The 24,850-nt window shown below is 33.3% G+C and overlaps 1 protein-coding gene across 2 annotated transcripts in view; it reads left to right on the top strand.

Moving 5' to 3' along the window:
• Nucleotides 1-1,520: 1,520 nt before the first annotated feature.
• Nucleotides 1,521-24,850, top strand: part of homer (protein) — a 104,704-nt gene continuing 81,374 nt past the window's right edge. Inside the window, exons 1-3 of one of the 2 annotated variants that reach the window (XM_074186269.1) lie at nt 1,521-1,543; nt 2,161-2,449; nt 2,500-2,671. In XM_074186269.1, coding sequence (XP_074042370.1) covers nt 2,228-2,449; nt 2,500-2,671 — 394 coding nt within the window. In that variant the 5' untranslated portion in view covers nt 1,521-1,543; nt 2,161-2,227. Of the gene's footprint in view, nt 1,544-1,731; nt 1,956-2,160; nt 2,450-2,499; nt 2,672-24,850 lie in introns of those variants that run through there. The other variant, XM_074186268.1, reaches the window with a different exon arrangement.

Genomic DNA, 24,850 nt, shown 5'->3' with positions numbered 1-24,850 from the left:
ATGTTTTTTACCACTTTCATTTGTAACTAAAGTTACTGCAGTTTCGTCCTTTATGGACATTTTCAAACTTAAACAATATTGTTTAAGTTTGAAAATGTCCATAAAGGACGAAACTTTTCATCATGATCTCCTACCACATAGTAACGGCTACATCCATCAATTTATATTATATGTTTCAATTTCAAATTTTTGTTCGCATTTGAGCCATGTTTCATTCAGCAAAATGTTCATAATCGTTGATGATATTTTTAAGGTTATGTCTATTCGTGTTCACACTTCTAATGTTCCACTGTAATATCTTAAATTTTATAAGTGCAATGTTATTGTGTTGCCTTTCAGTTCCAAGATTCTTTGCACCTCGGTCCGTATAGCCTTTCAATTGATTGAATAAAATTACAAGTTGATTTTGTACATTTGAAGAAATTTCTGGGAATGATGTCAAAATGTTTTGAATGATTTCGTTTTTTGTAGTTGCATTGTCATGAATTGTTGTTTGAGTTATATCTGAGTTATAATGTTTTTGTACATGGAACAATAGAAGAGAAAGATGAAAATGTTACCAACAAATTCATAGACATTTGTAGAAACCGCCTGCAAATATAAATATATTAAAAATGATCTGAGAAATATACACTGAATCGGAAAACCAGAACTAGGAAAAAACAAACCAATCATCATTGAATTTCTTTGTTTGAATTAAAAACATGGCTTGATGCGCCTCAATGGAAGCAAAAGCCATTATCATAGAGAGAAAGAGAGAGAGAGAAATGAAGTTATGATATATACACATATACATCAGTCACGACTTATGTAAAGGGGATTTATGAAATAATAAACTACTTCGAGATTACCAAAAACTAGCTAAAAGCCACAACGTTGATAGCAAAATCAAAAAAGGTAGACTAATTGCAAACAGTAGGTAACGAGACAGACAAATAAAAAAGAGTTCACCAAACTGCATATTCTCAAGCTGAAAAGAGAATGAACTCTGGAAAATAAAAAAAACTATTTAGTTGATAAGTTCTAGTCTAGTGTAAAAGTTAGAGCAATTTCTGTACACACAAAAAAATGGCTTTTGAACTAGGCAAGTTTTTTTCTTCTCTCACCCACCCAATTCATTTAGAAATATTTCTTAATATGTTAACACTAACCTATCTCATAAGGGATTTCACTATAGATGAACCAAAAATATTTGAACTCAGAAATGCATCAAAAACAAAACAAGTTCTGAAAATCAATAACCACCATTTAAATGAGCGGAGGCTTAGAAGGGCCAAAAGATTATTTGTTCATATTTGATTCACCATAATTTTTACTTAAAAGTCGAAATTTCAACTTTTATCTCGTAATTTCGACTTTTATTTCGTAATTTCGACTTTTTTCTCGTAATTTCGACTTTTATCTCGTGATATTTCGACTTTTATCTCGTAATACTTCGACTTTTATCTCGTAATTTTAACTTTTATCTCGTAATTGCGAGTTTTATCTCGAAATTTCGACACTCTTCAAATCACTTCGACAATGCTCCAATCTTCTCATAGTGGTACGTTTTTTTATGAAACAAGATGACAGTTACCGATTTTATTGAATAAGTATTTACGTTTTGTTATGCGATGGGGAATTTATTAATAGGTAAGGAAGTCAGTTGCTCGCACTTTGGTTGCTTTGCGGCTAGCTACATTAAACTGGGAAAAAAGTCACCAAAGAGCGTTGCGAAACAGGTAGCTTTGAGTTTACGTACGATGTACGATAGATATAATATATTTGAATGTTAGTGATTGCTACGACGGCTGCGTTTAGCCGCAGGTAAATGGTTAAGAGAAGAAGATATGAAGAAATGTCAAATATTTTAGACAGTGACAGAAACGAAAAACTTGGTTTGACACTTAGAATACAAAAAATTTGTTTTTGTACCATTTTTGCATTCAAATGACTTCTGGCAAGGATACGATGGGGTAAATGTATATTTTATCAAAACTACCAAATCTTAGGCGAATTCCTTCCTAGATATTGAATCCTCGTTAATAATTTAACATCACACACACACCCTCTTCTATATTATTTGTAAAAACTGAATGTCCTTGTGACATTTCAAGTAAACCCTTTGTTAATAGACAATACTAGTTACCTTGAAACTATACACGGTTTCATTTTCTATAGTGAACAGCCTATCTTCACATGCAAAGCTCATGTCTTCCACATTGACCCGAAGACCAAGAGGTCATGGATGCCAGCTTCAAGTTCGGCCGTCAGTGTATCTTTTTTCTACGATTCGTCCAGAAGCTTATACCGAATAATCAGCGTCGAGGGTCAAAAGGCAGTTATCAATAGTACTGTTACACCAAATATGACCTTTACCAAGACTTCACAAAAGTTTGGGCAATGGTCTGATGTTAGAGCCAATACTGTATACGGACTGGGATTCTCATCTGAAGCTGAACTGCAGAAAGTAAGCTAGTAATTATTTAAAGGTGACCCTGGTTGGAAATGTGTTTTTAGTTTATAGATAAATTTAATGACGTGAAAGAGGCAACGCGGTCGGCAATAAGTAAAGTAACTGCCAATGGAGGAGCTGCTGTGACTCCCGTAACTAGTGCAAATGCAAGCCCGATTACTGCCAGAGCTGCCATCGCAGCAGATTCTTCCACAGACAATTTGTTGGAGCCACCAGGTAAGTTAATGTGTTGTAATACAGTGTAAACAAACTCAAGTCAGCACTATTACCAACTTCTTAATTATTGAAGATACGAGTTCGGTTAAATTAGAGAACTAGTCATGTTTTTTCTGCTGATTAACATGGTGCCAACAGAAAAACAATTGAACATCACATTTTCAAATTCATTTAAAAAAATGCATTTTTATTAAATGAGTTTCCATTTAGATTTATACCTCACACAATTTGCACAACTCTTTTCTGAACTTATTTATTTTATCCTAAAATCAAAAGTAATGCAGTTATGCGCCTTTTTCACATTCCATCAAGTTTTCCATGAAATTCAAAAGCAAAACAACATATATAGGTTCCAATATAAATATATTGCTTTAATTATTGTAAAAAATTAAATTAAATATTCAAATACATTTCTTTACTCACACTTTGGGCACACTTGAAAAACTTTTCTGTAATCTTCAAAACGGTATGATCAACAATGCTGAATATTATACGGTGTGTCAATTTGAAAACTTCCCACCCTTAGTATCTTCCTTCCAGTAAATAATATGAGGAATTGAAAAATCAGGTCAATTTTATAGTCAAGGGGGACACTTTTAAAGTATATTTGTAGCTCTGGTGGTTCAACTCCCAAGGAGGGGTAGGTAGGTGTTTCCCTTAGAATCTTAAATGAAAAGGGATGTCAAGTGGCACATTTTGATTGGCGTTCAATTCTGCTTCCAATGATACCATGACGTTTTATGTTTTGATGAGCAGCTTCTGAAAAATAGCGTTCTAAACTTACACAATACATGTAGTTAGCATGTACCTGTTCTGAGATTCATCAATGTATTGACTCCTTTTAATAAAAATGATTAGAAGAGTGAATGACAGGAATAAATGAGTGGGATTTTTTATTTATTGGTTATTGTCCTTCTACAAAATAAAATTTAATTTGTGAGAAAGACATTTCAAACATAAAATCTTCTTAAGCTTATCTTATAAACTATAAATTTTGCTCTAAACAGTAATAAAGTCTGTTTTAGAACTCCCCTCTATCATTACGGAAAAGTTCACTGGGAATTGATTGGCATGTTGTTGTAATTCGTCTTTCAAGTTCTTCAATATCGGAAGGTTGTGTTTTATTAATGACGGATTTGAGATGCCCCCAAAGAAAGAAGTCAATCAATCAATTTCAGCTTATTACTAGATGTTGTTGAGAGTGTAAATTTTAAACTACTTTTAAAAAACGTTCTGTTCACTCTTTTCCACATTTTAATTTTTTGCCTCTTTTCAGCTTATTACTATATGTTGTTGAGAGTGTAGATTTTAAACTACTTTTGAAAAACGTTTTTGATTGATGTTTTTATTAAATCTTTTCTATATTTTCTAAAAAAATCATCTAAACAAAAACATCTCCTAGCAACACGTAGCATACTCCATTTGAAGAAAATTGTAGGGCACTACATTACATCCCCCCTTAAAAAAATATTAAACATGAAAATTAACTCTTCTTCCAAAGCGGGTTATATAATTTTATTTTTCCGGATTTTCATTTTGTTTTCTGATTTCTTCTTGAGAATTCCATTTGGTGTATTTGGAAATTTTGCATTTTCAGGTAAACTTTTATTTGATGATTCTATAAAAGCTGGCTTCAACCTATCAATCGAAATATTCTTTCTTTTTCCATCTACTGAAAGTGTAAAATATTTTTCGGTTCTTTCTAAAACATTGTAGGGAATAAGGAGTTTGAAATGGTTTTTTAACACAATCTGTTCTTAGAAAAACATGAGAGGTGTTTCGCAATTCTCTATGTACAAATATTTTTTTCTCTCCATGATGACTGAACTGCTCATTGATTTTCATGTTTCTCATGGTTTCTTGTGAAGTTTTCAAAAATTCTATATGTGATAATTTTTTTTCTTTTCCATTGGTTGTCACAAAATCTCCTGAAACGAATAGCGTAGAACCATACAATATTTCATCACTACTTAAACCATTTAAATCTTCTTTTGGAGAAACTCTAATACCATATAGCACAGTGGGGATATATTCAAACCATTTTTCAGTAGGGTGGCATTTTAGTGCAGATTTCATTGATCTGTGAAACCTTTCTATCATTTCATTTGAACTTGGATGGTAAGGTGTAGTATGTATATGTTGAAAACCCATGATCTTTGAAAATTCCTTGAATTTCTTTATCAGTTGGTTTTATCCCACCTTTTGTGAGTTAGTATCCTAAAAATTCTATAGCTTGCCAAATTCTTTTTTATCCACATTAATGGTAATTCCATGATTTTGTAATTTTTCAACCAAAAGTTTCAGATGTGCTTTATGCTCATTTTCATCCACTGAAGCAATTGAGAAGTCATCCAAATAGGGGAAGCAAAAATAAAAATCTTTTGTTATTTGATGGACATATCGTTGACACGTCTGCGCTGCAGTTTTTAGCCCAAACGACATAAAAAGATATTCATAAAGTCCAAAGGGTGCAATTATGGCCGTTTTCTCGATATCCTCTGGAACCATCGGAATTTGGTGAAAGGCCTTGACTAAGTCAATTTTTGAAAATATTTTTTTGTCCTCCAAATGAAAGGTGAAGTCTTTGATATTTGGTATTGGATATCTATCTGGGACACGAATTCAACGACCTGTAATCCCCACATGGTCTCCAGTCTCCATTTGATTTTCGTACCATGTGTAAAGGACTGGCTCATGGGCTTTTAGAAGGCCGAATGATTCCCTGTTCCATCAAATATTTGAATTCTTTCTTAGCAGTATTCAGTTTTTGGGGATTAAGTCTGCGAACTTTAAAGTGCGTGGGTTGTCCTTTGGTTATTATTTCATGTACAATCTTTTTTTTTGTTGATTTATTTAGACATTTACTCGTCAAATTAGGAAAATCAATTAAAAGTCTGTGATAAGGGCAATTAGTATTTATTGTTTTGATACTGAAACATTTATCAACATGTAATATTTCACTATTGTTCATTAAATTTGTTTTAGTATCAACCAAGTTTCCATTTGATAAATTAACTGCTGAATTTTTTGAAGAGTCTGTGGTAATAACATGGTTCATCATTAGAGTTTGAATCTTGGAATTTTGATTTAGTCCTGGATTTTGATCTAAATCTTGATCTTGACCTAGACCATTCTCCTTCAAAAACTGGGCTGCGTCTTCTGGTAACAGATTCATCAAGTTTTTGAATAAGTTGCTCAATTTTATTTTCTAGTCGATTTTCTTTTTGACCAGTTTGAATAGAACAAACGTCCGTATTTGCAATTCCTTTCATCATTCCATCGGCCATAGTTATAAGTTCTTCCTCAGGAAGTTTCTCGTAAAACGCCCAGATAAGTTGTTTCACTGTGTTTGGAAGTTTCTTCAGCCAAGATACTAAGATGGAATTAGGAGTCATTTGCCCTGAGGCAAGATTCTTCATTTGCCGATAGAGCTGTCTAGGTTTTCTGTCTCCAAGTTGACACTCACTGAATAACTTCGTCATTTTTTCTTCGTCTGATATTTGATACATTCTGATGAGTTGACTTTTTAGTAGTTCATGAAGAATTTTTGTGTTGTATTGAAAAAATATTTGAATTTTCTTTAACAATACTGCAATCTAAAACTGTCAGTATCTTTCCAAATTTGAAAGATCTTCAGTTTTTTTATTTTTAAGTAATAATAAACGGTCTTAAAAATAAAAAAACTGAAGATCTTGATGGTATAAATATTTTTATTATAAAAAAATGTGTATTATGGATTATTGATCCCCTGGCTGATATAATAAACTCCTGTATATCACAAGGTCACTTTCCTACTAAACTAAAAAAAGCTAAAATCATCCCTATTTATAAGAAAGGAGATCCATCTCAACCAATAAATTTCAGACAAATATCAATACTACCTTCGTTTTCAAAGATCTTTGAAATAGCAATCTATAGTAACTTAAACAGTTATCTTAATATGTTTAATACAATAATACCTCAACAGTTTGGATTCAGAAAAGGTGTTTCAACTTCTGATGCTATTCTTTCTTTAACCAAATTTATTGAAAATTGCTTTGAAAACAATCAACATTGTATAGGATTATTCACTGACTTATCAGCAGCATTTGATTGTGTTGATCACTCAACTTTATTGAGTAAACTCAATTATTATGGTGTTCGGGGAAACACGCTTGACCTATTCTCCTCTTACTTATGCAACAGAACTCAGACTGTTGAATGTAATAATGTAAGAAGTAATCCCCTTGAAATAATGAGGGGTGTGCCTCAAGGATCAGTTTTGGGACCATTACTCTTCCTAATTTATATCAACGATATGACGTCTTCTATTACCTACCATAATACAGCAACAGTTCTCTTTGCTGACGATACTACAATCAGTGCTAGTATTGATAGACGGGAGGATCCCGAAATTGCCCTTGAGGCAATTATGAATCAAGCCAAAACATGGTTCTCTGCAAATGATCTCTTACTGAATGAAACAAAAACTGTGACTCTTAATTTTGATTCGAGAGCCTTAAACAACAGCTGTAATTATACTTCCACCAAATTTCTTGGTATTCTAATCGATAGTCACTTAAACTGGTCTGAACACATAAGTACTCTCTGTAACAAACTTGCTAAATGTGTATTTGCAATAAAAAAAATTCGAGAAGTAGTCAATCAAGAGGCTGCTCTTACCACCTACTTTTCTCTGTTTCATTCTCTTCTTCGCTATGGTATATTAGCCTGGGGAAACTCAGCTCAATCACATTTAATGAGAGTATTTATCTTACAAAAATCTGCTGTACGAAAAATTGTCAAAGCAAATTGGGACTCGAGCTGTAAAGTAATATTCCCAGCTCTGAAGATCATGACTTTATATGCCGTCATTGTATATGAAAAATTACTATATGTCAGGAAACATATTAATGAGTATTCAGCTCATTCTGATGTTCACGCCCATGACACCAGGTCAAAGAACAATCTGATAAAACCACAATTGAGGTTGCAAAAGACGCAAAAAGTGGACACTTACCTTTTCAATGCCCTACCCATCCATTTTCGCAACTTATCGTTTAAAATATTTAAGTACAAATTGAAAAACATACTGACTGAGCATTGTCTTTATAGTATTGACGATTTTACTAAAATAGCAACTGATAAACGTATTTTCTTGTAACTTGAAATTGTTATATTTAATTGTAGTTTGTATTATTGTGTGTAGTTTGTATTTTATTAACTGACTGGTCCATAAAATGTAAATTTTCTTAGCGACTCAAAATAAATATTATTATTATTATTATTATTATTATTATTATTATTTTATTGGAATGTATGCTATTTAGGTTAAAAATTGTTTCTACGGTATTGAACCACAGTTCGGGTTCAGTCTTCCAGAAGGATGGTAAAGTGACAGATTTTGTACGATTGAATTCAGTTTCTGGCTCCATGTTGTAGTCTGAACTAGTTTCACTGATAGAACAACGATTTTTTTCTGTGGAAGTTGAAGGCGTAGTAACTGCTGGATTAAGTATAGGTGTAGACTCTTTACTCATTTGTTGAATAAGTTTTTCTATGTCTTCCATTCTCCTATTATTATTTTCGAGATTTTCAATCAGCTTATTACAAAAAATCTCTAGCTTGTTCACCTTTTCAATAACACTACGTTCTGCTTGAGATTCCTTAGATTTTTCCCGATTACTGATTTTGCAAAGAAGTTCTGTGAAATCAAAGTCTTGGGAATCAAAATCAAAATAATTAAATAAAAACATCTCCAAGCAACACCTAGCATACTCCATTTGAAGGAAATTGTAGGACACTACAAGAGATTTTCGGCTAATTTTTCACTCAGATTCAAATTGAACGAAAGCGCTGCCGAAACAGCCCGAAAAATAAACCAGCCATTTGGCAATTATAGTGTTAATGAACGCATTGTTTGACGTTGGTTGGCGAAATTTTGTTCTGGAGATTTTAGCCTCGAATATGAACCCTGAAGTGGTCGATCTACAGTAAATCAGAACGCGGATTTGAGGACCTTGGTCCTCGGTGCGTTGCATTGCGGAAGAACTGGGCGTCAGCTCCCATGCAGTATTTGATGGTTTAAAACATATTGGAAAGGCCAAGAAGCTCGAAAAGTAGGTACCCCACGGTTTGAACAAATGAGATAAATTATCCCGTTTCAAGGTCGCCTGTATGGTAGTCAGCGGCGGGTGTGATTCACTCAATTATCTTATCTTATGGTTACTGTATTGTAGTCAGCGGCGGGTGTGATTCACTATAACTTTCTGCAACCCGGCCAAACCATCACAGCAGTCCTATTGTGAGGAAATGGACGAAATGTACCGATAAATGCCTCAGCAGCGTCACCGTCTGAAAATTAAAACAATTGAGCCCTGAAGTTTTGCCTCACCCACCATACTCCTCAGACCTCTCGCCAACCTCAACTCAAGCACTTTGATAACTTTCTCACTGGTAGAACCTTCGCCAATCAGGACCAGGCAAAAACGGCTTTTGTCGACTTCATTGAATCCCGAGGACACGATTTTTATGCTGACGGAATTAATCGACTTGTGTTATGTTAGCAAAAGTTTATAGAGTGGAATGGTGCTTATTTCGATTAAAAATTGATTAAGTATTTACTGATATGTTGCAGTTTGAAGTAGACTCAGACAAACAGACAAAACTTGAAACAACCTAATATATAACTAAGTGTACTATAGCTTCGAAGAGTTTTTCACTGATAATTTTAAATAGCATTTTCAAAGTTGACTTTCTGACCAAGTATATATTTTATTGTTAGTTGTATTGTATTTCGATTATTCACCGATGTACATCTTCTGAAATGTATATTTGTATGATGACACCGTGAGTGATACTTTGTAATATCTACTTCATGTACTTTGTCTACAAGATGTTATACATTCTTCACGACAGTAAAGTATGTAATTGATTGATTGATATGGTATTCATTGTCACAATTCGCAAATAATCAATACTATTGTAGCAATTTTCATACAGCTCGTCCTGAAAAAATCCATGGATGTATTGTTGGCCAAAGAACTGGTCCTCTGGTAGCAATGAACAAGTCATTGAAAAGGTAAATCATAACATTATTTACACATCGAGTATTGTTGAAAAAACACTCTTTGAATATCAGCTAATTTGAGATTATCAAAAAACTTTTCCAATATGCTTCTAAGAAACTCCAAATGATGCTCACTTGTTGAAGTATCATTGTAAAAAACTGGTGTAATAATTTTTGACCCAATAAGACTGTAGGTACCTTTAATTTATGCTGAAACGTACTTATGGGATACAAGGAATATTTCATATAAAGTTCTCATTAATCCAGTATTGAAACTTTTTCCTGTTATACATGCGATTGCTCAAATTAGATTTGTCGCTATATAGAATTAGTCTTAGGAAATCAAAATTAGTGTTCTCAGCATTTACAAACCATTGGCAAAATGTCATTGGTTTTGGTAACCAGGTAGAATGCACTGAGTAGGTCTGTATTTATATAGCACAAAATTATGTTTTTTTGAAATTTTCTGAATAGTTCCTAAATACAGCCCACTGGATCTCACATAATCTCGTATGGATTTTTCGTGATTTGCTTCAGAATAAGCTAGCAAATTTATTTCCAGTACTTCGTCTACTACAAAAGTTTTCTTCAACTTATAAAAAAACTTTTCATTTGACCTGAATTTTCTATATTTCAGAAAATCTCTTCGATCTGCACTGAGTAGGTCTGTATTTATATAGCACAAAATTATGTTTTTTTGAAATTTTCTGAATAGTTCCTAAATACAGCCCACTGGATCTCACATAATCTCGTATGGATTTTTCGTGATTTGCTTCAGAATAAGCTAGCAAATTTATTTCCAGTACTTCGTCTACTACAAAAGTTTTCTTCAACTTATAAAAAAACTTTTCATTTGACCTGAATTTTCTATATTTCAGAAAATCTCTTCGATCTGAAATCATTTTTTCTGGAAACATAACGCATTATATCATTTAAGAGCATCGTCGGCATTTTTTTGACACACTATGTATGCTTCAAGCATATCATATTTTCCTTGAGTGAAAACCCTTTCAATAATGTAAATAACCTGACACGAAAATCAAAGACTCGAAAGAGATATTTTATAAATGTCAAAGTGACAAGTTTCATTAAATTGATTGTTTTAAACCGCCTTCCAAGATAAGTTACAAAAAAAATATGTACTTTTATAGTAAGTTAAATAGCAAATCTTGATGATAAGTAAAAAAGCCACATAACTTCATTATATTTGGTTTTAGGATAAAAATCAGCTTCAAAATGGTGTGAGTCATATCAAAAATATTGAAAACAGTTTTGAAAATCAAAACAGCCTTAATTAAATGATATTGAATCAGGTGTTTCCAAGGGTCAGTATGTTTGGATACATGGTGGGGCACCCTATACGACACGGTCTTTGTAAACCAAACCATACATTTTTTCGGAAATTTCTTCATTTCATTATATGTATATTGTTTAAGGCTGCAAAAGAAAATTATTTTGGAGTCTACAGGATTGCTCAAATAGTGTGACATATCAAAGTTTTTTTTAAAAATGGAACACCCTGTATTTCGTTACACTTTTGGATAGGTCAGGAAAAAATAATATGATTTCATAAAAGGTTACTATGTACCTAACTATAACCGTTGTCGAGTTATTGTTTTTTTATGAAAATGCTAGGTATACAATTGGAAACTAAATTAACCTCAAAATGTATAGAAATCATCCATTCGAATTATGACCAAGCATAAAAGAGGTTTTGGGCTATCGATTACGATAATGATAACAATTTATTTTTTCGAAGAAACATACAATGTTTATAGCAGGGAAAAAATCAATAATTAAGTATGATAAGATTAAACCCGTTTCTCAATATTATACAGAATGGTCAGAAAAATCATTGTCACTTTTTCATAATTTTAGACAAAGATTACTTTGTTATTTAAAATAGAACACCATGTATTTTTTTGGTCTGAACAATGTTAAATTCAATTATCTTTCATTTCATTTTGGAATTCTCCATAACTAACGTAAATAGTTTTTCAGATATTGGCTTTTTCAAATAGTAGTAGTACCTATTTCAATACATTCTTTGAATCAAGATAGCTTTGAAAAAACACGTATTCAACTTTTTGAAAGAATTCTTATTGACAATTATTGTGTTTTACGTTATTCAAAACATTCACTAAATGATTACCATTGAAAATTTTTTGCCAAAAAAATTATCCTATCAAATTTGTCTATTTCTAGTCATGTGTGTCAAAATAACCAATGAAACCATCATTACACTGATAACTACCCATGGATAGTTTTCACGGGTAGTTATCACTTATGTCATGACATTGCTAAGCAACCAACACAATAAAGTTGTTTGACATTTCAGTAATTCAATTTATTTCGAAAATGTCACTTCCTCGCTTTGGTGTTCAAAATGATGCGGCAATTGACAAAATCATTGAAGAAAATACACCAAAAAATACTGTCAATAGTAAAAAATATGCAGTAACCGAGGCAAATACAGCAAGATCAACGGAATATCATTATACGAATTGTTCTTTTAATAACTGTGTTCAATAAATAATTTTGTTCGAATTGCAAAAAATTTTCTCACCGAATATCCCTCGAACATTGATAAATAACTCATAATTTTATCACAACTTCCTCAAGCACGTTATTTTAGGTAACATCCCTCCGCCTTCGGCGTCGGGATGTTACCAAATAACGTGCTTTCGAAAACTGTGATAAAATTATTTCGTTAGTTATCAATGTCTTTGGGATATTATAGCTGAAAATGAAAACTTATCCCATTCAAGAGCGGATAGATTCCATTTTATTTTCTGATGAATCTAATTTTCATAACAATAAACACACAAAATAAAACACAACACATATAACACACAACATAAAAAGGTCATGATAGCCGTTCAGTTCTGCAGAGGTCACACTTCGGATTTTGAAACACTTATTAAACAGATAAATAGCAGAATGGACAGCATGGAAAAAATTACTACAAGCCTGTTCTAAAAATTTGGAAATCCAAGGCGTTCCAGAAAAAACCGGCGAAACTTTACTAACCATTGTTAGTGGAGAAGTTATCCAGCGTCCAATCACTCACTCAGACATCGACCATATTTTCAGAGCAAACACAGGTATACCAAACAAAATCAAACCTATTATCTTATCATCATTATCAACCTATTATCTATTATCATCAACAATACACCTGAGGGATGTAAAAAAAACTCAATATTCTTCTACTAATGGAGAAAACTTGTTCAGTAATAGTGATGAGAATTATAACGTCAATGTGAGTGTATTTTGTTTGAACATTTGTTCTCTTAAAAATAAACTAGAAGGGTTACAAGTCTTCTTAGATGACCTAAGTTATGATGTAGTGTGCCTCTCCGAACATTGGCTCGACAAGGAATGCCTCGAGTTGTGCAATATCCCGGGATATAATTTCACTTCACTTCACTCAAAGTTCTTGCTTCCAGATAGGCTCATTTAGCCAGCTCGATTCGGATGGTTACAGCTTGGTCTGATTATGAATCATGCTGTAATCCAAGACTTCTGTTTTCTTAATTAGATTTGGTGTTTACTGGTCCGTTATCTCTTCTCGTGCTAGATAAAGGATAAGTGACAGATAGTAATACAAACAAAGGTTAGAACGAAAATAGGAAACGGAATGGATGAAGATCATAATTTGATTTTATTCTGTTCTATAAATTTTATTAAAGTTTTAATTATTGGAATATTCAGTTGTCTCAATACGGTTGTAATACTAAACGGAGTAGCAATTCCTTTGAGGATGAGTTCTTTATATAAATCCTTGTTATCAGTCTTATTGATCGGGCACTCGAAGAAAGTATGATTAAGTGTAACTCGCATTCCACATTCACAGTTAGGGTTATCTACAATTTTTAATCTGTATAAATGTTCTTTATTAGTACAATGACCCGTTTTCATTCTGATAATCGAGGTTATGTGCCTTCTATCCATGTATAGATATTTAAGATACCATGGTATCCTTTGGATACTCTTCGTGAATTAGATGATACATTTTACCTTTTTGTTGGATATCTTGTTTCCATGATCTGTAAAATTACTCCTTTATGTTACTCTGGAAAAATGGCATTAGACTATATTTGTCTGGTTTAATATTCAGTGGAATATTTAGTGTTGTGCCAAGTTTAGCCAATGAATCGGCTTTTTCATTACCATCAATTTTCGAGTGTCCAGGGACCCATGCAAGTTTGAAAATAACATTATTTATAGAGGACAGATAAATCATTTGCTTAATTGTCATACTAATGTAGTCACTCTTGGCAGAGATGTGATGTGATTTGATTCTATTTATTGCACTTAGGGAATCCGTTATTATTATATTTTTACTGATATTTTTTTCTAGGCTTATCGTAATTCCTTTATGAATAGCAATTAGTTCGGCGTCACATATAGTTAGATGCTCGTGTAATCTGGCGGTGAATGATATGTCTCTTTGAGGAATTACGACTCCTATTCCTACCCTGTTTTGCATTTTAGATGCATCCGTGAACACAAGATTATATTCTACATAGTTTTCTGAAAAATTATTGAATTTGATTCTGCATAACGGGTCGTTTTTTTGTATGTTAGAATGAATCTGTTGGATATTGTGAATATATATATATATATATATATATATATATATATATATATATATATATATATATATATATATATATCATATTCAAAGCTGAAGGCTGGGATGATTTCATTGGTGTATATTTGATTTCGGACTGGATATACGTATTCCAATGCACTGACCAAGTATGGGATTTCTCTATTCTTCCAGTATCCTTGTTTATTTTTACATATGTTACATAATGATTCTAATAAATCTATAATAGGCGCGGTGTGATCTACTCTAATTAATACAAATTTTGTTGCTAACCATTTACGTCTAAACTCTAAAATTATTTCACCAGTTTCTGCCAGCAGTGCATTAGTCGGGGTGAATTTCATGGTACCTGTAATTGCTCGCAAACTGATAACTGATAAAATACTGTGTTAAATTTGCTCAAGTTTTTCTTGGTACTGGGTTGGAAGAGGATGGATCCAAAATCAAGATGAGTTTTGACTAATTCATATCGGCGCCCCACCACACCCTACTGAAACATCGTATTACATTTATTCCTTGATTAGCGCGTTTAATAATGTTATTAATATGTTTATCCCATTTGAGGTTGTGTGTGATTGTTACCCCTAAGTATTTAATTTCTTTTTTAACTGATATGTTGTTTGAATCAATGCTGATTGTGAAATTGTGGTTTACTTTTTTATTGTTAAAGAATCATATAGCGTCGCATTTATGGATGGTCATAAATGTAACTGATGGTTGTCCATCGATTCATTTTTTAATTTTTTGTAGTGTACAGTTAATTTCGTTTTCCATTACTTTTATATTATTTCCTTTGACCAATAAAACTAAATCGTCCGCGTATGCAATGAGTTTACTACAGGAAGGAACAACATCATACAAGGATCTCAGATGAATGTTAAAGAGTACCGGACTTAAGGGAGATCCCTGGGGTAATCCCCTTGTTGTCAATCCAGGACCATGTAAATTATCTTCATTATCTAAGACATATGTCAGTCGATTATTAAATATTCTAAAAATTAGATTGTCCAAGTCGTCTTGTATTCCGTAATATATCAGATAACTATGCAATTTATATAAGTTAATATTATCATATGCACCTTTTATATCTAGCAAAACTGCTACCGCCAGCTGATTTAGCCCAAAAGCAGTCTGTACGTATTTTACCAAGTATGCTACTGCGTCCATTATTCCTTGTTCTCTTCTGAATTATGTCTGGAGGGGAGACAGAATCTGATTATGTTCAATATACCATTCTATTCTATTTTTAATCATCTTTTCTAAAAGTTTTAGTCCGCAAGCTTGGAGGGCTATAGGTCTGAAATTGTTAAAGTTATCCACTTTCCTATTTTCTTTCAAAATTCCTAATATAATGTATTCCTTCCAGTCATGAGGTAAACTGTGTCCTTTTAAGATTTGGTTGTATACTTCTAAAAGTTTGAATTTCATTATTTCTGGGAGTTTAAGAAACATGATATACGGAATATTATCCTGACCAGGAGCCGATTTCTTTCTTAACCTGAGGCTGATATGTAATTCGTTAATCTGAAATGGTTTGGAATAGTTGGTCTCGTTAGAGAGTTCGAAATCTGGATTAATGTCGCACACCATGATTTTTCTAGAATGGATTTTGCAATATTACTATCAGGAAGTTTATTTGAGAACGATGTAGGTAATTATTTTTTGATTCGAAAATTTTTTAATGACCCCCCCATACATCTTTTGGTTCTAGCTATGATCTGCTACTGAGATGTAATTTTCTAATGATAAAGTGTTTTTGAATATTCGTATAATTTTTTTCCTATCCTCTACTTGTCTGTCACAATCACTATCCTACACAGGATTTGTGCTCTTATTTGTTTTTTTAGGAATACTTGAATCTGCAGCATTTTTCATAATGTCAATAATATCTTCATATGTATAATTATGATTATTATCAATACTGTCCGACACATAATTATAATATTTTTCCCAGTTGGCTTTGCGATAAATTCTATTGTTTTTATTGTTCGTGATTACATTTGCGTTTTCATATTCTCTGTATGTACACATAGTGGTATAGTGATCACTGTTACCACAGTCCAGTCACACTTATTAGCAATATCGGCCGATACTATGGTTAAGTCTAGTGGGCTAGGAGATTGAGAGGGGTTAGTGACTCTGGTGGAGGACCCATCATTCAATATAACTAAATCGTTTTCCTCTAAAACTGACATCAATACATTACCGTTATAGTTACTATTATTGCTTCCCCACATGGAATGATGAGCATTCATATCTCCCATCCATATTATTTTCCTGTCTACATTACCTATCATTCTGTTCAAAATATTTTCTGAAGGAATATTATTCGGAGTACAGTACAAATTTAGTATATGAATGTTTCCTATTTGTATTACTTAAAACTGGTAGTTATCATTATTAGTTCCCTCATCAGAATTGATCACTTTATATTTATAACCCGATCTGATAAGAATTGCAACCCCCCCATATCCATCATCTCTGTCTGCTCTAATTATATTGAAGGATTTAATAGTAAATGTGAACCCACGTTTCAGCCAGGTTTTCTTTTAATAATATAATGTCAGGGTTGTAATCATTAATCATTTTGATTAGGTTATGTTTATTAGCATTCACACTTCTAACATTCCACTGAATAATCTTCAGATTTTCCAGAGTAACTATTGGATCCAGATTGATAGATTTACCGCTCATGATTTGGGACATCCCGATCCCTATATGCTTTTAATTGATTTATTAGTTTAAGTACTGTCTGTTGAATGTTAGGAGAAATTTCTGTAAATAGAGTCATGAGTTGTTTTATAATGTCGTTGTCTGAGGAAGGGCTTATTCTAACATTTGATGAGCTGGCACCTATTGGCCTGCAAAGTCTATCCTCATTTTCCTTATCACTACTTTTGTTGGTATTCATTTCAAAGTTATTGTTGATAGGTTGTTTATTGACATGATAATTACTCCTTTTGTGGGTTGATGTATCATTCCATTCCAACCAAGTGTTGCCTATCCTTGCACTTGGCTGCACCATACAGATGATGGGCCAAAAGCCCGAAACATGTGTCTATGGTTTGCCACTTTTTTGATTGCTATGTCCGATAAATCACCTCCTGTATTCATATCAAGACACTCGAAAATATTTATATCTGTATCATTTCCTGGACCCGGATGTCACGCAGGTAGCTATAGCTGCCTCCGTGGTGATGTTAGTAGTATTCTTGCAAACACAAGATCTATTAACTGAAATCAACTGAAAATGTGCGGCTGGCTTCTGCTGATGGCTCCGTGCATTTTGTAGTTATTTTGACAACCGAGTGTTGCCTATCCTTGCACTTGGCTGCACCATACTGATGAAGACACTCGAAAATCTTTATATATATATATATATATATATATATATATATATATATATATATATATATATATATATATATATAGAGGAAAATGGATTAACGGGGTCTCTCATTCAAAAAATCAAACATAAAATCTCTGTATGTATAAGATTATTTTGTGTTTTTGTAATTGAATAAATAATTAATAAACTTAAACTTCCTCCTCAGGAATGTGTCTATCAAGTGTAAAAAATCTTCCCACTGGATGAATGACCAAATAAAAAACATGAAAAATAAAGTTCAAGCTATAAAAACGATATTTGACTGTACAAATGATGAGACTCACAAACAGGCTTATCATGCATTGAACGTTGAATACCAAAATATGATAGTATCAGCAAAACGATGTTTAAATTCGGATAATAAAGTTAGAGACAGTTGGAGACTCATTAATTTTGAAAAGAATAGAGATGGTTTTGAACATCGTGAAAGTAAGTTCACTGTGAATGACTTCAATATATATTTTGTTAACTTAGGTGTGAGAATATCTGAGGATCTGTCACCCTCAAATTCCCGTTATATTCCTCTATCAATAACCGACAGACCAAATACACCAAGATCATTTTTCATGGAAACCATTCTGCACAGTGAAGTTGCCGGGGCAATATCTCATCTGAAAAACTGCAATTCGTGATATAAATCAAATTAAAAAAAAATGCCGACACCTCGGGTTGAAGGGCATAGTGTTAAACTCTTAGGCATTCATCTAGACGATAATTTGAACTGGTTAGAGCCTATTGAACAACTTAGTATTAATCTCAAAAACTACACCTCACGATTTGATCTCCACAAACTTTATGATGAATGAATAAATTCATACACTTGAGAAAGCTACTGTGCTAGAGAAACATGTTGTGATTATATTTTTCGAATAAAGATTGTGAAGATCAAATCGTGAGGTGTAGTTTTTGAAATTATTATGGATCTTCATCAAGTAACGGCCGAATCAATAAGAAAAAATGGAAAAATAGCATTAATACACATTTCTTCTTCGAAAATTGGAAGATGTAATCTCTCAACAGGCGCTATTATAAGCTTACTACGCTTTTTTCCATTCTCACATCTCATATGGAACGTTACCCTGGGGGAAATGGTACTAACGCAAATAGGATATTTATGTTACAAAAAAAGGCCGTAAGGATATTATCTGGGGCTGGTTTCTTAGACTCCTGTAAATCTCATTTCCTTTCGATGAAAATAATGACGGTACCTTCTATTCATCTGTATCAACTTTTGATAGATATTCATAAAAATGAATCAACATTAAACATTAATTGTGATTTCCACGATCAGGAGACTGGAGGATGTGATTTGTGATTCAGACTGAAAAAGTCAAGCAGAAACTCTATCGATGTCAACAATATTCTACTTCCCCATATCAAAAAGTTAAATCAATACTTGTTCAAAAACTATCTGAAATATCTATTGATTTAAAATTGTGTTTATTCTAATGAGTATATAGCTGTCTTATTCAAAGAAACACAAATAAACGGCGAAACGGTATAATATTCATTCTTGGGTAATATTGTATGTGTGTATATGTGATTTATCTTATTTATATATATCTAAAAGTTCAATATATTATCTTATCCTTACAACAAGCACACAAAAAGAAAAGAGACGACATTTTAGCAGCCATCAAAACAAAACGAGCGCATCTTCGCTCGTCCGGTAACTCAGCCCCCGGACTAAAGATAGATAACATCTCCAACCAATTGTTTATCAACGAGCATTTAACAAGCCACACCAAAACACTTGAAGGAATGCAAAGATGTGACAAAAAAATTAATTGCAAATATGTCTGGGTACGAGAAGGACATATAGAGACGATATAAGCAAAATAAAATAGTTTCTCCATTGATCAAATGATATTTACTATTTACTTTTCTTCCCTCGATGGAATTATCCGTTTTCTACCAGAGCGTACGTGGCTTGAAATCAAAATTCTCAGTTACTTTCAAAAATTCATTAAATCTCGAATATGACATAATATGTCGAACAGAGACTTGGTTGAATAGTTCTCTCACCTCCTCCGAGGTATTATGTGATACATATAACGTTTTTCGACGGGATAGGGAACATACTATGATGCATACTGCTTGTGACGCCGGCGTCATGCTGATAAGAGTTAATAGCAGCTTATCCTGTCTGGTAAGGTATGATTGGATAACCGATGTTGAAGACCTATAGATCACGGCAAATCCTACAAAAGCTAATACTAGTGAATTGAACCTGTGCAGTATTTCTATTCCTCCAGTTCCTAACTTCTCCGAATCACTAACAGTTTTCTGCGCAAAACTTGCTGACATTGTCATTAATAACGCCAATTACACCTTCGTTATTTGTGGGGATTTTATTCTTCCGAATATCACATGGCATTCCGACAACGTGAACAAAAATTGTATCCCTTTGATCTTAATTGATGTGAATTCTAACCTTTTCATTGACTCAATATGTTATTGTGGTCTTTCTCAATTCAGTTCCTATTTAAATTCGTCCAATTCGTCTCTAGATTTAGTTGTAAATAATCATTTTGTAATTAATAACCTGACTTCCTCCCTTACACCACTCGTCCCTGAGGATGAGAGACACAACACAATAGAATTCGATATAAAATTATTACATTTAGGTACTTGCTTCAATCAGCCCTATATGTCAAGAAAAGCCTTCTTATAACTTTAACATAGCTGAATTTGCCTCAATCTGTAGGGAACTTGGGGCATTTGATTGGGATCGTGAATTTTTTCCCTTAAACACTTAGGACAATGTTTGTAAAATGTACTCTATCATAGATATAATTATAATAAAATATTTACCAAAATATGCTCAACATATATCTGAATTCCCCCATTGGTTTAGTGCACATACTATAAAGACTTTCGTGGAAAAAAATTTCATAAGAAATGGAAAACGTACCTTAATAATCTTGACTACTTAACATTCAAACTTTTGAGACGCAGGTCAAAATTTCTGATCGACTCCGACTACAACACCTATATAAACCAAATAGAAACCGAAATAACTTCCGATCCCAAACAAATCTGGCAATTTGTAAAGTCTGAAAAGGACGGTCACACCACAATCAATGCTATAAAGAATCCAGACAAAATATTTTTAACAGACGGGCAGAAGATATGTGACGTTTTTTCAGAGTTTTTCGCTTCTTCATTTAACCCGGCAATAGGTATGAATCAACCAGATACTAATAGATTATCCGATAGCTTTACATTCAATCCTTATCACATCTCTCAAAATACCATAGTGGATCTTCCTCAGAAATCACCTGGCGTGGACCATATACCCACTTGTTTTTAAAAACAAGTCATCAATTACACATATAAAACTAATTACTATTTGAATTCTCCCCTAAATAGGTGTTGTAAATCCTACAACTCTATATTCAAATCAATAGAAATTGACGTCTTTTCTAATTCCCTTGCAACCTTTACCCACGTCTCTCAAACGTAGTATCTAACTATTGTAATTTGCACTGCACTTGATTAATAACTGTTCATAACACGATATTACATATTATTTATAGCAATCAAATCATTTATTGTTATTTTCACCTCATCATTTGTGAATGTTCGTTTTGGGTTTGTCCTGTTTTGTATTCCACTGAAAATAATGAATAAATGGCTTAGTGAACAGACACAACTTCCATTATTATAGTAATGTGAATCCTCATTATTTCCGCCATCTGGATCATAAGAACAGATAGTCAGTTAACGTGTGGAGAGGAATTGGAGGTACACAAGTAATAAAACCATACTTTTTTGGTTGAAACTTGAATTGTCAAACATTTTTACAATTTTCACGAGCTTCTACCTGAGCTTCTGGAGAATGTGCCGCTAAAAAAATCGTAATTTATGAATGAAATGTGTGTTTTTCCTTATAATGTTATCCAGATTGGTACTGAAGAGCCCTAAGGCAAGTGTCTCAAGGCGAAACGTCGATGTCTACCAGTGAGCATTCAGTATATAGAGTAGAATCCCTGTGAATGATATCTGATTCAATTTCATAACGAATGTGGAATACAAACTGAGTAAAAAAACATTTTTTTTGTATAATTTAGTGTTCATATAAAAGTATTCGTTTCGAAAGACTTTTTCTTTCGTGTAATTCAATGTTTATATGAAATAAGCTGTTTCAGGAAGGCTTTTTCTTCCAGATTTGTGTCTGAAAGTTACCTTTTTGCATGCCAAACATGCGCCAAACTAACTGTTATAAGGAAACAAGTATATCTGAGGCACCAGTCAATCTAATAATAACACTGATGATACTCAACTTCTGAAGAAGCAAGAAACTCTTTGGAAAGTTCAATCTAGCAGACCACTATTCTGCCCTGCTAAGCAACAGTGCCGTATGTACAAACCAGCCATTTTGAGATATGCGACTATTTGCATTTAACTTTGACCAAGAGAATTTACGGTCAATTACGCAGTGATACACGTGTTCCTTGATTAACTTGGACATTACTTACTTTTCACAGTAGTAATTTTTCAAATACTCCACATTATTCCTCTAGAAAAAACATATACTGCAGAAATTGTGTAACCATTACAAACGAAAAATGCGGTATATACACACTCACATACTGCTTTATTATCGGGCAGTCTTCACATACTGCATTCATGCGTAGTAACTCGCTGAATAGTGTGAATGAGAAACTACATTGCAAATCATTTTATATTGCTCCATTGAAATATCAATCAACATTATCGTTGTAATTTATCATGAATTCTTAATTTCTTTAAGGCAAGGGGGGCCTGATTTCCAACTCTTCTCAAAATCGTTTTCTATTATTTGGAATAACACTATTGAGATTCTTGAGAATACTTTCGCGTTTCTCTATTGACACTCCACATGGTGACGATGAAGGGGATGGTGCGGGCATTCCATTGTTTTTAATGTTCTTTTTACACAGAAAATCCAGTGTCATATAATCATCTTTCGCCAAATCAGTTTCACATTTCAGATAATAATTCCCCCCCATTGCTTTTATATGGCCGATGTCTGCTAAGTATATTCTGTTTTCTGCCTTTTGAATTCTTTGTTGGTCGGTCGGTAGCCAAGCGGTTCGGCGTGGGTGTTTTGTTCACTCACTCGAATTGACTGCCGTGTTGGTCGGTTGTTCAAGCCCTAGTCTGAACGATCGATCTTCACTTGCTATCGTCTAACCCGTGTTAGGAATCACACGTTAAAAGGTAAGACCTCGTTAATCCTTAGCTCGCACAAGTTTCGACTTCTGAGGTTTGTCATTCGTAGGGGTGCGACGACTGGTTAACGGAAAAACAGAACAGAACAGAATTTAAACTTGAAATCCTACCAGAGAAAAAAGTCTGTGTGTTTCATTTCTTTCACGTCCACTTTTGACTTATTGGCACTTTGAACAGATTCTGAGAAATCCCTGAAATCGTATGACTTTTTCTGTTTCTTCAAAGCAGCTTCCACTTGATGGTAAAAGCTATCAGCTGACATGAATGTGTGACCGGGCACAAAGTACTGTATATCAATTTCGTAAATAGCCACGTCATCTGAATTCACGACGTATACCAAAAAACTTAGAAAATACCAATTTTTATTTTGGCTGGAGCAGTTGTTCAACCACAGAAAAATACGTCATGAATCCCTATATTTGAAAAAAATGCGTAGAAGGTACTAATAATGTCCTCCTTGTTTCGACCAGTGATACCCTCATGCCATAACACGCAAGTGGTTTTTGATGTTACTTCTTCCCTACTGGAACGAAGCTTTCGTTATGTACAACGATCCTTTTTGTGAAGATAACTTTTTTGAAACAGTCGACACGTGGCAACATAATTACTTTTTGTAAATCTGCTGAAAAACAAAGTGTGCCATCTACAAATGACTGTTGAGCATGTTCGCGATACAGATTTCGAGCTTTAGTGGCCTTATCTATGCGAATTTTCCAGTTTTGGAATTGTTCACAATGGAGTTGTAGATTTTCTTCTGAATGGCCATGTAATTTGAAACTCTCACAATCTTCGCATTCTCCATGGCCTAACAATGCAAACGATATATGCAAGCTCTTAACTTTCTGTCGGTACATTTCATAGGATAATTTTAAATCTGGATACTTTTCTCGAAAATTTTTGAACGTTATAGAAATATATAATATAACATAAATCTTACATAACTAATTCATTATAACATTAAAAATAGAAATATTTACATCACTGGGTAGATATCTAGTCTGCGGTGCATGCTCACGACGATAATGAGATATTGTGGGATTGAAAAAATCTATATGGTGTGTAAGTAAATCATCGTGTTGGAATTTATTGCGTTTTTCATGTTATCCGGCGTAAACAATCAAACAAAAACTACTACTTATTTGTAACCTCCAAACAGACAGTTAACAGCGCATCGCGCCATCTCATCAACTTACTAAGCAGAAAGACAGTAACTCGCATGTGCTAAGAAAGAGTGCCGTATATACATTGCATATGCCGCACTTTTGTTAAATATACTGCATATACAGCTTTTGTTCCTAGTATTAACAGTGAATTTTGAACACACGGCAAACAAAATCAAGGAATATTTCCACTTCTGATGGTATATACGTAGTTTTTGCTTGGTAAAGAGGACACAAAATGTTCATATTCTACAACCATCCGAAAATTTCAAAATGACCATTTTTGTACATACGGCACTTTTGCTTAGCAGGGCACTATTATAATATTCATGCAGTCACTGTTCACTCTGGTTCTGGCGTTGAATTTGTTCATTATTACGCCTTGGTCAAAGACGAAACGGACTGGTTTAAGTTTGACGATAGTCGTGTCACGAAGTGTTCTGGCGATGCATTGAATCTATTGGAGACTCTGGAGACACCCCACATTTTGTTTTATAAGAAAGAGGACATTAGTAGAAGATCTTCAGATGATGTGGAGCTGCAGGTTTTTCGGGTTTTCCTGCAGCTGAAAAAGCAAATGCGCTACTGGAATCAATGAAGTCGCCCCGGAGCGCCAATTGATTTTTATTGTTGTTTTTATTTTTATTGTTGTTTCAATAAAACATATAATTCATATAAACAATAATATTAAAAAATTACTCTATTAGTATACGTTTTCGAGAGTGAATATTATCATTATACAATTTTTAAT

Source organism: Leptinotarsa decemlineata, unplaced genomic scaffold, assembly GCF_025532065.1.
Source record: "Leptinotarsa decemlineata unplaced genomic scaffold, Ldec_3_MD MMD2_tig00078422_RagTag_RagTag, whole genome shotgun sequence".
NCBI lineage: Eukaryota > Metazoa > Arthropoda > Insecta > Coleoptera > Chrysomelidae > Leptinotarsa > Leptinotarsa decemlineata.
The sequence above is the reverse complement of the archived record's forward strand: the minus strand, read 5'-3'. Positions and strand labels throughout refer to the sequence as shown.